This window comes from Bos indicus, chromosome 17 (genome assembly GCF_029378745.1).
Source record: "Bos indicus isolate NIAB-ARS_2022 breed Sahiwal x Tharparkar chromosome 17, NIAB-ARS_B.indTharparkar_mat_pri_1.0, whole genome shotgun sequence".
Classification (NCBI taxonomy): Eukaryota; Metazoa; Chordata; class Mammalia; order Artiodactyla; family Bovidae; genus Bos; species Bos indicus.
The window spans coordinates 68,765,966-68,782,384 of NC_091776.1; the positions used below are offsets into that span (position 1 = coordinate 68,765,966).

A 16,419-nucleotide genomic window follows, 5' to 3' on the forward strand; every position below is an offset into this window, starting at 1 on the left:
CGCGCCGCGCCCGCTCCAGCCGCCCCCGGGGCCGCCGCCGGCCCATGAGCCCCGACCTCAAAGTTTGCGGCGGGCGGGCGGGCGCGGAGCCTTCAAGATGCCGTTCCACCCGGTGACGGCGGCGTTGATGTACCGGGGCATCTACACCGTCCCCAACCTGCTGTCGGAGCAGCGCCCCGTGGACATCCCCGAGGACGAGCTGGAAGGTGAGTGCCCCGCCGGGACCCCCGCCGGCCTCCTACCTGTGCGCCCAGGTGAAACGCGGTCTTAAGGGCGCGGGGGCTGGGGGGCTGTCTGCGGGTGCCGCCTGCCAGGTGGGTGCTCCAGCGAACAGCTGCGCGGGGAGGCCGGACCCGGTCGCACCCCTGCGCGCCGCGGTTGGGGGTCGCGAAGCGGAGGGCCGGCCCAGCCTCAGCCGCGTGGTCCCCCGCGCTGCGGAAACTTGCCGGGCCCCGCAGCGGGGTCACGGGGCCGCGCAGTCCGCGGTGACGGTGCGGCAACGTGGCGGGTTGGGTTAGGGGTCTGAGCTGCGCACCCCCCGACCAGCGCCGGCCCCCGGAGCACCCGCATCCTGATCCCCTCGGCGGCGCCCGCCCGCGGCTCTGCACTCGCATTGACATTCCGCTCGTGTCGCTTTTAAAATCCAATCTGCTCGGGCAGCCAGAGAAGGGGAGCGGGCGCTTGCCCTGCTCCCGCCGGCTGCCGGGCTGCCCCCAGCCCCTGTTGCAGGGCCCGTAGCCCTTTCCCCACAGCCCTGCGGAGACCCCCAGCCCCGAGCGCCGGGAAGGCGGCCGGGGAGGTGGTGGCGACAACAAGTGGCCAGACTGGGCAGCTTGGTCGCGATAACCAAGCCTGATAGGGAAAGGCAGAGGGGGCGCGACCTGATCTTTTTCCCAAGTGCCTCCACCTCTGGACATGAATGGGGACCTTGGGCAACAGGCTGGGCAGGATCAGAGCAGATGGTAGAGCCTGGGGTACTCAGACTGAGGATTCTGGGCAGCAGTGAGACCCCTGGGGCCTGCAGCTCTTTCCCTACAGGACCGGGGTCAGGGGCTCAGGTTTCCCCTCCCCCCAGACCTCCTGGGGGCCCTTGGCAGTGGAGTGAGGGGCTGTGGGCTGATGGGGGTCTCGGCCCCATGGGATCTGCTTATCTGCTGTTGCAGGAGGGCCTGTGATCACCCAGAGGCTGGGCCTCTCTTCAGGTACCTTAGGGCCAAGGGTCTCTGAGATCTGGGGCTCAACAGGGCCTTTGCGGGGTACAGTTGAGACACCAGTGCAGTCAGGGGTGATGGTGGGAGCACAAGCCACGGAGAGAGGTCCAGCCGCACCCCCAAGCCTTGGAGGGAGCAGATCTTGAGGGAGTCAGAGGGGATCGGGGGGAAGATCAAGGGGAGAAGGCGCCCCCACGCCAAGCCCGCACTGCACCACCGTTAGCCACCTGCTTCTCACCACGTCCCCCCGAAAGCCGCCAGAGGTTGGGAGAGCCGTGGAAATGGGGTCTGGTGTCTGACGCGGGCAGGACAGATGGATGGGTACCACTACTGGGTCTCTGGCCTTGAACTCCAAAGCCCAAGTCCGTGCCCTGTCTGCGCCAAAGCCCAGGAACCAGAGTTTCATCCAGGGCCTGGGAAAACGAGGGGGTCCAGTGAGGGGCAAGAGGGCAGGGGTGGGGCATTGGCCGTCCCTGCCCTAACACTGTCTGCTCCTGCCCCGGGCACTCTAAACCTCTTACAGTCCCCCCTCCACAGGCCCTCATCCATCCCTTCCTCCTGGCCAATCAGGCAGGGGTACACTTTGTCTCCCCTGCACCCCAGGCAGCTTTCATCTCATTCTCTCCTCTTGCTCTCAGCATCCCACCATGCCCCTGGCAGCCTTGCTGGGGCCTCACTGGCTCCTCTTCCCCTGATCTCCCAGCCCTGGAGTACAGACCCCAAGGAAGGGGAGAGGTGGGAGGAGACTGGGATGCAGGGGTGAGCAGGGCACAGGGCGGGCAGTGCAGGGGCAAGGAGCCCGCAGGCTCCCCTTGGACCGCATGGCGGACATGCTGGCAGGAGCCCAGGAGTGTTAGTCACCAGCCACACCAAACGCACTGCCTGCTTCTTGCCCGTCCCCTTCTCCCAGGCCCTGTGGAGCAGGGGCCCCTAGCACAGGGGACATCTGAAGGGCAGGGCTCTCCCTGGGGGGGGGTAGGCAGATGATGCCTGTAGATGCTTGGCGGTCCCCTCCCGTCTGGGACAGCATGTGGGCAGCCAAGGATAGAACAGGAAGTCCTCTGTGATCGACCCCCTTCTCGGCTGCAGGCAGTCTGGAAGCCCTCCTCCGAGGAGACCAGGTCTCTGCAGGCCCCAGTGGTCCCTGGATGCCAAGGGCTGGGTGGGAAGGGTGACCATCCATGGCACAGAGTCCCCCTCTGCCCCGTCCACCTCCCCAGTGGCCCGTCAGCGCTCCTGTCCCACCCAGGTCCTTGGTTGGGGGACGCCCGTCAGTGGGCGAGCCACGTGTGCCGAGGACAGCGATCCCAGCAGCTTGGGATGAGACACTGCAGACAGTACATGCCTGCCTGCAGAGATCCAGGGGGCGGTTAGGACGAGGGAGGGAGGTGGAGAGCGCTGGCTTAAGGTGGAGGACTTCCTAGCCAAGTGAGGAGGGGTTTGAATCTCTGCTCCTTGATCTACGGAGTGACCTCGGGCAACCACTTGCTTTTTGCCTCGGTTTCTCCATCTGTAAAAAGGGGTTGGCCTTGCCCCTCCCCAGGGCCGCAAGTGACAGAGGACGTGATGGAAGTGCTCAGCACAGGGCCTGGCACAGGGCTCAGTGGGGGCTCGGAGACCAGGGCAGCAGTGGGGGGGTTAAGGAGCGGGGAGAGGGAATCAGGGAAGGCCCACGAGGAAGCAACACGCGGTATGTGGGGGACTGGGCCAGAAAGGCAGGCTCGGGGAAGGGGTGGGAGGAAAGGGCCTTGAAGGTCTGCGGAGGCACGTGGGGACCCCTGGATGGGTAGACGTGGCTGGGCAGAGCTGGCCTGGGTCCCTGGCCCTCCTCGAGCAGAGGACAGAATCCCCCAGATTCTCCCTGAGATGCACACTGCACGGCCCCCCACCTGCCGGGCCTGTGGCTGACCCCAGTGGCATCGACAGACTTGAGCAGCTGAGGTTGGGAGCTGGGGAACGGCAGGCCCTCACCCAGCCCTCCCTCAGAGAGAGGAGGAGGCAGACAGACGGACAGGCGGACAGACAAGCAGACAGGCAGGCAGACAGCCACTAGGGCAAGGGTCTGGGCTTGGCACTTGACCTGCTCAGACAGACAGTGGAGTCTGCACTGCGTGGCCAAACGGGGCATTCTGGGTACAGAGGGGTCCCCTTTCCTGCCCCTCTTTCCCGCAAGCCAAGCAGCCACCTCCGTGCAAGCCAGAAACTCAGGGAGGCCAAAATGCTGGGGCGCAGAGCCAATGCCGCGGAGAGGAGCCGTCACCGCAGAGGACACATTCTGCCCCCTGAAAGTGACCTCCAGCCCACACACCCCTTCTCTGGACTCCGGCTCCCATTGGGCTGGTTGGGGACTCAGGCCCAGACGCAGCTCCCCAGGCCAGGGGAGGGATTGAGGGCAGAGGCCGGAGGCAGCAGGAAGGGACCCGTGTCGGCCTGGAAACTCAGAGGCCCTGCCAGCCCTTGCCCGGGTCAGGCGTCCCCATGCCAAGATGGAGCGCAGCAGTCTTCCCCCGGCCTCCTGGGTGGGAACAGAGCAAGGCTTTCGGGGAAACGCGCCCAGCTGGGCTGTGTCGATGGCAGCAGCAGCAACAGGCAAGCTGTGACGCCCACCCTGCTCCGGGGCCCCCAGCAGAGTCCAAGTCTCTGGGATGGGGCAAGTCACACTCTCAGCTCACAGATAAGTCTGTGGAGGTTCAGAGAGGAAGGTGCCGTGTCCAGGTCTCTTGGCAGCTGAGCGGCAAGGCAGACTCCAAGCCCTGGGCCTCTAGGTCCTAGTACCAGCAAACAGGAGGGGTGGCCTGGTGTCCGAAGCTCCCTGAGACCTCTCTTCTCCTTCCTGCTCTGCCGGAACATCTGGGATGTTCTGATTTGTAGCATCCTGCTCTGAGCCAGGCCCGGCCCGGCCGAGTTCTCACATGCTTGATTTTCTTATTTGTTCATTTCTGTAGCCCCACTGTACAGGTGAGCAAACACCCACCCGAGGGCACCTGGCCAGGACGTGGGAGATCTGGGATCTGACCCAAGTCTGCGTGACTTGGTGCTGATTCTCTGGCTGAGAAGGTGATCCCTGAACTTGGCCTTGGAGAATCAGCAGGGGCCGGGTCGTGGCTCTGAGCAAGGCCGAGGACACAGAGCAAGACTGAGTGTGAGGCGGGCGTGCCAGGGAGGAGAGGCTAAGGGGACACGTGGAAGGGGAGGTGGCAGTGTTTGGATTGATCCAGTGGTCTTGGGAGGTTCGTCCTGCCTGAGAAAGGGACGCCTCTGGGACTGTCGCCTGCCTACGTACCCCAGGATTCACCTGCCCTCCACTGCCCCTGGTGTGTATCTTCTCATGACTTTTAGGAGGTCAGGGGCTCCGACGGAAGCAGCCCTGTGCTCTCGGGGGGCTCACCTAGCCCCTGTCGGGGTGGGAGAGACAGCCTGGCCCCCAGCTCATTGCAGGGGAGCGAGCCAGCATCCACTGTACCACCATTGTGCTGAGGCTGCAGTTTTGCCATCCCACCCTGGGACCTCCCAGCTGAGGACCCAGAAAGATGGGGTCCCTTCCTTGGGTTCCCGCTTCCCTCAAACCAGCCCCTGACCTGGGCGTCTGAGGATGGTTCGTCTGAGGGTGATCCCCCTCTTCTGTGGTGGCCCCTGAGGTGAGGGGGTCTTTAGGGGCTGCACGAGAGGACAAGCAGCACCCCAGCCACCCCCTGCCTCTGGCTAACACTTGCCCTTACTAGGATCATTTGTAAACTAAGAGTAACTGGGTTCTGAGAGGTGGCCCCCCACCACATGGACCGTGAGCTTCTGTTCAGCTCCTCTGTGTGCTCCAGATGTAGGAGGGGGGTCCCTGCATCAGTCATTCATTTAACCATTTATTAGCAAATGGCTTGGTTTGGATGACTGCACCGTTCCAGTCACGGGACACAGCAGTGAACAAGACCCACCCGTCCCTGCTCTCATGGCATCTCATAGTTCACAATCCAGCGTGGTCAGGAAGGAATCCTCCGGGGAAGGGGTCTGTGGGAGCCAGAGGAGGGCCAGAGTCAGCTGCGGGGGGGCAGGCAGGAAGGGAGGTGATGACGTCCATCCTTGCTGGGAACCAGGGATGTATCCGAGTTCGCTATGGAGAGGGGAAGAGCGTTGCAGGCAAAAGGAGCCTCCCGTTCAGAGGCCTGCAGGGGGAGCAGCCCTGGCACCCACCTGGACTGAAAGGGCCCCTGGGGCTGGAGTTCAGGATACAAAAAGTGGGCAGAGCCTGTGGCTAGGTCAGGAGGCCAACAGAGCCAGCGAAAACCTACCTGTGTGTGTGTGTGGTCAGGAGGCCAATAGAGCCAGCCAAAAACCTGTGCGTGTGTGTGTGTGTGTGTGTGTGTGTGTGTGTGTAGGGTCAGGCACACAATGCCTGGCTGCAATGCCAGTGTCTTCCTCTCTTACCCAGGACTCCCAGGGGACTGGAACCCCCACAGCAGCTCTGGAACTGCTGGTCCTCTGCTAACACTGCTCTGGAGGTGGGGGGCTCGTGACCTTCTCGATGGCCCAGGGAAACTCTAGATGGGCATTGGCCTGGAGTTCCCCGAGTCCAGGGTTTACAGGAGCCCTTGGCCTGGCCCAGCTCTCCCTTCCAAGCTGCTCCTCTGGCCAAGTGGCCACTGGTTAGGAGACTGGTTTCTCAGGCCCTACCTAGGATTGGGGAGGGGGTGGCAGTCCAGAGTCAGAGGGTCTGGGGGCCTAGGCAGCTCAGGTGAGGCCTGTGGACACTGTCCTGGCCTGCATGGCAACTGGAACCTTCAGGCCTTGGGTGTGGATGCCAGGTGGGATGAACCTGATGAAGTTTGGGGCTTTGGCCGCAGCCGCCTTGCTGTGTGGCTTGGGACACATGGCCACCCTCTCTGGGCTCTAGTGGGTCCAGCAGAATCAGGGACTGACCCCCAGGTGCAGGATCCCACGGTAAGTCTCAGGGGCTCACAGACCCCCACACTGGCCACCTAGCCTCCTAGACCTCACTTTCCAGGTATGCAGTACGCCTCTCTTTCCAAATACACTTGTACACGTGAGCTCCCCTCCACCTGCAAACTGAACGAGGAGACCCCCGGGAACCTGAGCCAAGGGGGTGAGAGTGGATTGAGAGACCCTCCCCACATCGGGAGGTGCTCTGTAGGACCCTTCTGGGGCTGAGTAACAATGGCGGGACAGCACGCCCAGCGACAGAGGTGGAGGGCTGAACGGGGAGAGTTTAGAACCCTTCAACCCTCAACCGTGGATATCTTTGGTAACACCTCACACCGCGACTGCCCATTTTACTGTGGGTAAGACTGAGGCTGGTCCAAGGTCACTCGAGTTTCTGGTTCTCAGGCTTCCAGCCCCGTGCCTTGCTCTCCACCCCTGAGTCAGCCAGGTTCCTCAGGGCTGTCTCCCTCTCCATACGATGTGGTGGTCGGGGGGAGTGACCCCCACACCTCAGCTGGCCTGGGCCTGCGGAGGCGCCTCCATCCATCCTGTCTTCCCCCAAATGTCGGGCTCCCGGAGGCAGTCTGCGCCCAGCTGTTAGCCCGGAGCTGCGGCTGCCTCTCGCGGCCGCCATTAACGAGTGCTGGCCGGTGTTAATGAGCTGAGCCTGGGGAGGAAGTGTGATGGGGATGGTGGGGGGAGGATGGGAGGAGCGGGGGGGCGGGAGTGGGGAGGATGGGAGGAGCGGGGGTGGGCGGGAAGCCTTCGGCAGCTCACGGAGGACCGGCTCCCCGCCCAAGTCTTCCCCTGCACAGCGGGCTCCGTGGTGCCGGCCACACGGGGTCGTTGTGAGCACGCCTGGAGAGGCTGTAGGGGCCTGGCACGCCGAGCCCAAGACCCCAGGGCAGTCTCATCACTGCCGCCACCCGGCTCCACTGCTGCGAGCTTGGCCTGCCCCGAGCTCCAGGGAGGCAGCGTTGTAGTGGACTCTTGGGCCACCCGCTGGCTGTCTCTGACCAGAACTTCGGGGTCCCCAGAGGGTGGTGAGGGTCAGGGGTGGCGGGCACAGTCTCTATCCTGAGCTCAGGTGGTGGGGTCTGGGATTCCGGGGGCCTGAGGAAGGGGCTGTTGGGGACAGGGGTGAGGTCCTGACCGGTTCTGCCCCTCCCCCAGAGATCCGAGAGGCTTTCAAAGTCTTCGACCGTGATGGCAATGGCTTCATCTCCAAGCAGGAGCTGGGCACAGCCATGCGCTCCCTGGGCTACATGCCCAACGAGGTGGAGCTGGAGGTCATCATCCAGAGGCTGGACATGGACGGTGAGCTGCGCCCCTGCCTGTTCCCTCACCCCTCACCTGCGGCGGGGCTGGGGAGCCGAGTGTGGACCCTGAGCCTCCAGGGATCCGGTCACTCTCACCACTCCGGGTCGGCCCCAAGCCCATGGCAGTTTGCAGCCGGGTCTGGCCCCACTTCTCAGCTGGACAACTGCGGTCAGACAGAGTGTGACAGCCCCAGCTATACCCAAGAAGTTGGAGACTCGGTACCTCTGTATTCCAGGGATTTTTCTTTTTTTGGCCGTGCTGTAGCTTGTGGGATCTTAGTTCCCCAACCGGGGGTTCAACCCGTCCCCCCTGCAGCGGAAGCAAGGAATCCTAACCACTGGGAAGTCCCCAAGAAAATTTTAAAGTACAGAAAAGTAAGAATGTATCTACTAAATGGGCTTCCAGAATCCCCCTACAAGGCAGGAGATGGGGGTTCGATCCCTGGGTTAGGAAGATCCCCTGGAGAAGGGAATAGTAATCCACTCTGGTACTCTTGCCTGTGAAATCCCAGAGGAGCCTGGTGGGCTAAAGTCCATGGGACTGCAAAGAGTGGGATCCAACTGAGTGAGTAAACAACAATATATTAATACGAAATATTCCAGTTTCCATCACCAAAAAAAAAAAAAAAATCATTAGTTGTATTTGCCATCTGGCTTTCAATGAAGGAAAAACTCGTAAGCACCAGGAAGGCCCAGTCCTCTCCTCCCAGTCTTCTCTGGCCCCTCCCACATCCCCTCTCCACAGGGACAGCATCCTGAGCTTCACTTCCTGTGTGTGGTGGGGAGGATGTTTGGCCCTACACCCGCTTCCGGCAGCAGGGTTCGGGGTGAAACGTGTCTCCCACGAGCGAGGCCACTCAGGGCCCGCCTGCTGCACCGCCCCCCCCAAACACACACACCTGTCAGGTGGGGCCTCTGCACACTCGGGGGCTTCAGTGTCAGCCCAGAGCCTGGCACGTGTGAGGCTCCGAGGACGGGACTTCCTGGGTCCCCTATTGGCCCGTGGCGCCCAGGTGCAGCCTCCCAGCTGACTGGAACTGTGCCCACTCCAGGTGACGGCCAAGTGGACTTTGAGGAGTTTGTGACCCTCCTGGGACCCAAGCTTTCCACTTCAGGGATCCCAGAGAAGTTCCACGGCACTGACTTTGACACCGTCTTCTGGAAGGTACGTCCTGGCTGACTGGAGGGCTGTACTGGGGCCACTGAAGGGTCGGGCCCGCGCTTCAAAGTGGGGGCAATGACGCCTCCAAGCTTCTGTCTGCTGGGCCAAGGGCTTCCCTGGGGAGGCCACTGTTGGTCGAGGACTCAAGGAGAGGGGTGAGTGGTTCCCAGCCCTCCGGGACCTAGAGGCTCGTCGCTGGTTTGTGTGGCCACAGGGGCCGGGTGGGGACGGTTGGTGGTGGTGGCCGTGGCCAGAGCACCGTGTCTCCCCCCACCACCCAAGTGTGACATGCAGAAGCTGACCGTGGACGAGCTAAAGCGGCTGCTCTATGACACCTTCTGTGAGCACCTGTCCATGAAGGACATCGAGAACATCATCATGACGGAGGAGGAGAGCCACCTGGGCACGGCGGAGGAGTGCCCCGTGGACGTGGAGAGTGAGTGACCCCCCGGGATCCCACGGGCAGGGCAGGGGAGGAACCCTGGGTTGGGGGGAGCGCTGGGGGGCCTTGTCTGCCCCAGAACCCGCGTCTCCACGCGCCTGGTGCGGGAGTGCAGGCGGCCCCTGAGTCCCTCGTTTGGCTGTCCCTTCTGTCTCTCTGCTGCTCGCCGGTGGTGGCGGCCGCAGCCTGCTCCAACCAGCAGATCCGCCAGACGTGCGTGCGGAAGAGCCTCATCTGCGCCTTCGCCATCGCCTTCATCATTAGCGTCATGCTCATCGCGGCCAACCAGGTGCTGCGCAGCGGCATGAAGTAGGCGCCTGGTGCGCAGGGCTGCGGGCCACTCCGCACCGGCCGCCCCGCAACCCTCCCCCTCCGCTGCCCCCTGGGCCACCGCGTGTACTTCAGGCCCTTGCATGGAGCCGTGGCCCCGGCCGTGGAGGGCCCGGCCCCGCCTGCACCCTGCGTGCCCCACCCTGGCCTGTTGTACCATAGCACCAACTCTTCCCGCTGTCCGGGGCGGTGGGGGGCTCCTGGGACATTGAAAGGAGGAAATCTGTGCAGGGCCTGGTAGCTGCTGGGGTCCCGGAGGCAGGAGGAGGCACCGTGTGCCTAGCGCCGCACAGCCAGACCCAGCCTGGTCCCTGAGGGGTGCCCAGGGCCGTGCAGGGGGTAGGCGGCCTCCTCCTGGAGTGGGACCAGACTGGGGTCTCCCGCGGTCCCTGGCACAGCCTGAGGAAGCCCCGCCCTCTGCTGAGTCCCTCCCTCTGACCTTCCCTAGACTCAAACCAGCCTTCGTCCTCACACTAGAGAATCAGCCCATTTCAAAGAGGAGTCTGAGGTCCAGAGGGCTCCCAGAATTGGCCTCAGCTCCCCCCAGCAATAGTGATTTTCAGGAAGGGCAGAAGCTCAAGGAAGATGGAGCCGGTAGCCACCCCACCCATTGGGTGCCCCCACCAGAGGCCCAGTGACCAGGGGGGCTCATTGCCCGCCAGCACCCAGCACAGCATCTTGACCTGGAGTGCAGGCCTGGGCCGTGGACCAGCCGGGCCGCCTGTGTGGTCTCCCTACCCATCAGGGGGCTGGCTCCTCCAGGGTGGAAGCCCCCCCACCCCCATGTCGGTGCTGGTGCTGGGACGCTTAGCCAGGCCGCTCTCCCAGCCCAGGGCCCGCCCTCTGGGGGTAGCCCACTTCTCCACACCATCCAGGCCAGAGACCCGGCTCTGCACGCCGCCCGAGCTGAGCCACCTGTGCTCTGCGCTGGCAGACGTGGGGGCCGGGCCGGCAGACCCGGTCCTCAGCTCTCCTCCCCAGATGCAGAGCCACGCCTGGCCTGGACTGGTCCCGCCCGGCAGCGCTGAGCCTCTGCCGGCCCCTGAGGGAAGAGAAGGGCGCCAAGCACCGGTCAGCCCAGAGGACCACACCTCGCCCAACTCCCAACCCAGGGCCAGAGCGCCGAGCGGAGGGCGCCAGGCGAGCGGCAAGGGCAGCCACGCCGCTGTGGTGACAGACTTGCTTTATAAACATCCGGAAGGAAGTCCTCTGAGATGTCTCCTGAGGGGGTGGGCGTGGAGCGGCCTGGCACGGAGTCAGGACCAGGGCTGCACCTGGCTAGGGGCGGGCAGGGAGCACTCAGGCCTCAGAGAGGCCCGGGCTTGAGTTTCTGGCGCTCCATGGGGTGCAGCAGGAGGGGGCCTCGGTGTCCGGCCCTAGGAGCCCTTCTCTTGGTTGTGGCCGACACGTGAGCTCACCACGCAGGGAGGAGGGGCTCAGCCCCACTGGACGCTGGGCTGCAGGGGCCACCCCCCAGGAGGCGGTGCCCGCAGGGACGGAGGCAGCTCCTGGACTGGCGGCCAGCCCACGGGGTACTGGAACACGGTGGCTCTCACCGGCTCGGCCCTAGACCCAAAGGGAAGGACAGAGAATTAAGAGTGGGGTGCTGCGGCCCAGGCTGGGGCACTACCCGCCCCCGCCCAGCTCACCCTCCCCACCACCACAGCTGTGGCGGCCGCCCCGCCCCGCCTGAATCACCAGTTCAGGAAGGCAGAGCCTCAGAAACACGCGGGCCCTTTGAGCCTCCCCTCTAGGAATGCGCCCAAGGAAATAGTGGGGGTTGGGGGTAGAGACTGAGCTGTGAGAGATGGGAGGAACCTAAGGAGTCCACCTGTGGGGGAGGAATAAATGGATAAATATATATGCACGTTCACGGCAGAGAATGCTATGCAACCTGTGTGAGAACGCGGGCAGACTTATATGCACTGATGGGGAAAGGGGTCATGACGTACTGTGTGAGGAGGGTAGAAAAAGCAGCTTATAAAATAATGTATATAGCATGATACTATTTTTGTTTAAAGATATATAACATATATAAATGCATAAAAAGAAAAAAACCTGGAAGACACAGCTAAATGTTAACAGTGGTTCTATCTGAGTGCTGCAATTATGGGTGATTTTTTTTCTACTTCTTTTATACTTTTCAAAGAAAAGTTTTACAAGCACGCAAGCCTTTGAAATCAGGAAAAAAAAATATTGTCTAAATTTTTTTTTTTTTTTAAGCCTCATTTCTCACGCTACTCTCCTCCCCCTTAAGATCCACCATCCCGGGAGCCACCTCCTGGGGACCAGGGCCTGTTTGAAGCACCCACCCCCGTTGTGCCCAGCCTGGGGCAGCCCTCTCTCCTCAGGGAGCCTGCCCCACCTGCTGCCCTCCCACAACCGCTTGCTCCTGTTGGACTTGACCCCCACACAGGCTGCTGCTTGTGCTTCAGCCCCTTGCCCAGCCCTCCCCTCAACCCCCCATCCCCGGGCCCCGCATTCAGTGCAGGTGAGGTCCTGGCAGCTGTCGGCAGGCCTGGGGCCCCCGTGGCCAGCAGTCTGCAGGAGGAGAGGCCTGGAGGTTCGGGCCTCTCTCAGACCCGGAGCAGGGCTTCAGGAGGCCTGGGGCCTCCCGTGGCGTGAGGACAGGGAAGTCCCTGCTCGGCTGTCTGCTGCCTGCTGGAAAGCACAGAGAGCGGCTCCCACCATGATTTATGGCGTTGGGGAGAGTTCATAAACTCCAGCAGCCGCAGAAAAGGGTGGGAGTGAGCGGGGAGGCCCCGAGGCTGCTGGAAGGGATGCCTGGCTGCTGGCCAAGCCCCGCTGCTCCACAGAGAGGGCGTGACCCAGCGGGGAGCCCTATCCTGCCTCTGGACCCCAGACAGATGCCCAGGCGGCCAAGGGCTCCCGCCAGGAGAAGGGCATGTTCCCCCGGCCCGCAGGCCCAAGCCGTCAGGGTGCACCCCTCCAGCCCGCACAGAGCAGACGGGGACCGTCACGGGGACAGGGGCAGCTTTCTCTTCTCTCTTGTTGTCCCCGGCCCTGGGCCCAGTTAGAGAGAGTCTCAGGGAGGCGCCTGGGCTGAACAGGAGCGCCCGGCTCGGAGAGGGGTGCAGAGGGGAGATTAAGACGGATCAAGTCACAATCTGAAGTGCCAACAATGGAAAGCGCAATGAGCCCTGGCCTGGCCAGGGATTAGCCTGCTGGTCTGAGGCTGGCCCCCACGTCCCAGCACTGCCCGCTCTGGCAGGTCCCTCAGGGTCAGTCTGCCAGGGTGGGGGTGGGGGACACGCAAGCAGCCCCCTCCAGCCTGCATCTCCCCTTCACCAGGAGGGCTGGCCTAGCTCTGCTCGGCCTGGGGGGGTCGGAGCCCTTGGGGCTGGGTGGCCCCAGGTGGGTCAGGCAGCCATCTGAGCCCTGGGTGTCCCCGGACGGGGGAAACAGACACACCCCAAGAGGTAGAGGGGCCACCAGACCCGTCCCCACCAGGCGCCCGTGGCACAAACACCCAGGAATGGTCCCCCGGGCCGGGCCCCTCTCCCCAAACGCTCTCCTCAGCCAGTGTGCTCTGGGCCATGAGGGGGAGGCCCAGGGCGGGGCGGGCCAGGGGAGGGGAGACGGCTCAGCTAATGCTTGAAGGATGAGTCTGACTCTCCCAGGCAGACGTGGCGGGGGTGGGGGGCAGTTCCAGGCCGAGGAAATAGCACAAGGCGCCCCGAAATCAGGAACGCCCACCACATCTAAGCAGCCGCCAAGCGTCCTGACAACTGAGGCCGGACAGGGGAGGTGAGAAGGCGACCCCCACGGGCCACAGAGGCAGCAGAGAAGTTAGCCAGGGCCCTTCAAGGTGGGCGGAGTCCAGGCTCCCCTGAGGGGGAGGAGGCCCGGAGGGTTTCAGCAGGGGTCAGGCCGGGGAGCTCTCTAGAAGCTGGCTGGGGCAGCTGTGTGGAGGATGGACCGCCAAGGTCATAATGGTTCCTGACAGGACCAGAAAGAGGGGCTGTCACGCTCCGACCTAAGAATCATGGCTGCACTGTGTGTTTTCAAGGTCGGGGGCACAGATTTAAAAGCAGGATTAATTTTAAAACAGCTTAACAAGCTCTCCTCACTGGGGCATGGAGAAGGCAGGAGGCTTGGCCCTCACCCCCTGTTGGAGCCTCAAGGGGAGGCCTCACCCCACAGACTGTGCCGCCGGGCCGCAGGCCACGAGGCCCCACCGCAGACATCACCGATTCTGCAGCCCCAGTGCAGCCAGGCGCGGGCGACCTCACCACGTCAGGCAGCTCCTGAGCACACCCCTTAGCCCTCTTCCTCCCTTCTCTCTCAATACCTGGTGGAAGGCCCCAGGAGCCCTGGCTCTGGCCTTGGCCGTGACCTTGAAGGGCAGAACCTGGGTTCCTGACCCAGGCTGCTCCCCATATAAGGGGTAAAGGGCACCCCGTCTACTCCTGGGCCTTCTGAGTGCTGGGCCCAGGCAGCAGCCGGGCCAGCCCCACCCCAGCCCCCTCCTCAAGGTCAACGGCGAGGAGTCTGTCACCCCCCTGTGCCATCCCAGCTCTGCCCGCTCAGAGCTGTGTGCCCCCCGACAAGTCACACCTCCCATGAGCCTCCCTTCCCCTTCTGCAGGGTCAGGGCAACCGTGGCCCTCTGGCAGGGTCTAGAGGGGACAGTGACCATGGTCAGGTCCCTCCCTCTGGGAAGGGATACCTGGTGATGTGGACTCAAGCTGGCTTGGGCACCTGCCCACCTTCAGCCCATGCAGACTGCTATAAGGGGAGAGCCACCAAGGCTGGGCACGGGAGCCTACAAGTGAGTGCCCATCAGCCTCTGGCCAGGGCCTGGGGACCGAGAGCCCCGATGTGGGCCCCCTACGGAGTCCTATGTGGGCATCCATGTCTGGTCCCTGGGCAGTTGGTGGCGACAAGGGTGAGCTGGCTGGGGTCCTGCTCCTGGAGGGCACGGAGGGGGGACCCCGGGGCCTGTACCTGCTGCTTGGGGCGGAGCTCAGCCGCTTGGCTCGCTTCTCCAGCCAGTCCTCCAGGCAGACCTCAGGAAGCTCGGCGACATCTAGCGGCCACTCCCTGGCCCGCCTCTCCTCTGGGGGGACAGACAGACAGGCCTGAGTGAGGGGCATACTCACCCCCATGCTCCCACACGGCAGGTGGAAACTTGTGGGGTGGGGGGCACAGGCTGGGAGGCCAGGAGCAAAGCCTCTGGCCTGTCTCCACCTGCAGACACCTGCCTCCCCAGGCAGCTCCCCCAGGCCTCCCCCTGCTTCCTCATCAAATGGAGAGCAAACCCTGGCTGCCCCCCAGCTTTCTGGAGGTGGACACGGGATAATGCGTGTTGAAAGCCTGGTCTTCAGGAGGGTCCAAACCCTCCCGGGGTCGGGGAGACAGCGCAGGCTGCAGAACAGGGCAGAGCCTGTGCACGCCTCGCTCCACGGGCCTCCGGTTCTGAGAGATGGTGGTGGGGAGGAGCTGCAGATACAGCTGGTGGCTGGGATGCGCTGGTCCAGCCCATGGGCCTCACTTCTGCCCTGGAAAAGCGCTGAGAGGCCTCTGTCTGTGCCAGGGCTGCAGCCACACTGCCACCAGCCCCCCAGGGCAGGCACTGCCCACGGGGTCTGACGGTCAGAGGGGAGCGAGGCCCATCGGGGGATGAGGGTGAAGGCCAGGCCACCCCAGACGCTCACTGGCCACGTGGACGGAGGCACCGTGCTCGCCAGGGGCTCACGCGAGGCTGCTTCTCCATGGGTTCAGTGAGGGGCAGCAGAAGATCGACAAAGACCACCTAAGAGGGAATTCCCTTTTCTCTAATTGCAGCGGTAAGAAGTGAATGGCAGACAAAGGTGGACAGGCCAGTCTCCAGGCAGACGCTGACCTCGCCTTTCCATAGAGCACCCTGAGGTCAGGGAAGGTGCTCTCTTCATCTCCACGGACCCAGAGCGGCAACAGGGGATCTGCCAGGGGCCAAGCAGGGACCCCAAACACGTGGCCTGACTAAGGAAGGGAGGGTGGGTGTACAAGAATGAAGGGCAGGCTAGCAGGGCCCCAGTGGGGCTGAGGCACACCCTCAGGACTCCTGGGCAGGAAGCCATGCATCTCACTGTAAACCCAGCCGGGGACGCGGATGGGAGCTCCTGGCTCCTTCCCCACTCGTGCCCGGGGTGAACTGAAGGCGGCTCCTGATGCCACGGGCTACCGGACGTGGCGGTCACAAAAGAGGGGGTGGGGGGAGGCGCAGGGCAGCAACCCCCCCAGCACCCCTGCCCCCAGCCCAGGGCCCCCCAGAGACGCACCCTCCACCTGGACGCTCAGCTCCTGCAGGTCTCGCTCTGACATGTGGGAGAAGCGGCAGTTGGAGCCAAAGTCGCACTGGCCTACAACGGGAGGACAGAATTAGTCACTGCTGGAACGGACTCCCCCACGGGCTGAGGGGCAGCCTGAGGAGGGGCCAGCTAGTGTCAGGGACTGAGGAGTGGCCACTCCAGCCCTGAAGAAGTAGCTGCACTCTCTCTGGCCTGGGCACAGGGGCTGCCAGAACCGCCTGATGGTCCCCAGGCCCTGCTCACAACCCTTCCCTGGCTGGAGACCAAAGTCCACTGTAGCTTAGAGTGAGTGAGTGAGTGAAAGTCGCTCAGTCAGGTCCAACTCTTTGCGATCCCATAGAGTGTACGGTCCGTGGAATTCTCCAGGCCAGAATACTGGAGTGGGTAGGCTTTCCCTTCTCCGGGGGATCTTCCCAACCTAGAGATCGAACCCAAGTCTCTCTCATTGCAGGTGGATTCTTTACCAGCTGAGCCACAAGGGAAGCCCAAGAATATTGGAATGGGTAGCCTATCCCTTCTCCAGTGGCTCTTCCCGACCCAGGAATTGAACCGGGGTCTCCTGCATTGCAGGTGGATTCTTTACCAACTGAGCTATGAGGGAAGCCCCTCTAGTGACTGGGTTCCATTAAGCCTCTGGAGGCTTGTCCCCTGTCAACTCCCCCTACCCCAGTCCCATCAAACTATGGTAGGACCCTGTGAGGGTCCTGCTT

At 63.3% G+C, this 16,419-nt stretch overlaps 2 protein-coding genes across 2 annotated transcripts in view; one reads left to right on the forward strand and one right to left on the reverse strand.

Moving 5' to 3' along the window:
• CABP7 (calcium binding protein 7) lies at positions 1 to 11,478 on the forward strand. Its single transcript, XM_070769804.1, has 5 exons — positions 1 to 206; positions 7,317 to 7,460; positions 8,515 to 8,627; positions 8,907 to 9,060; positions 9,252 to 11,478. The coding sequence occupies exons 1-5, from the start codon at positions 98 to 100 to the stop codon at positions 9,377 to 9,379; spliced, it is 648 nt and encodes a 215-aa protein (XP_070625905.1). The 5' UTR covers positions 1 to 97; the 3' UTR covers positions 9,380 to 11,478.
• Positions 10,563 to 16,419, reverse strand: part of ZMAT5 (zinc finger matrin-type 5) — a 22,746-nt gene continuing 16,889 nt past the window's right edge. The window contains exons 4-6 of the mRNA XM_019977865.2: positions 15,680 to 15,760; positions 14,364 to 14,475; positions 10,563 to 10,962 (exon numbers count right to left, since the gene is read on the reverse strand). Coding sequence (XP_019833424.2) covers positions 10,833 to 10,962; positions 14,364 to 14,475; positions 15,680 to 15,760 — 323 coding nt within the window. The 3' untranslated portion in view covers positions 10,563 to 10,832. The remainder of the gene's footprint in view (positions 10,963 to 14,363; positions 14,476 to 15,679; positions 15,761 to 16,419) is intronic.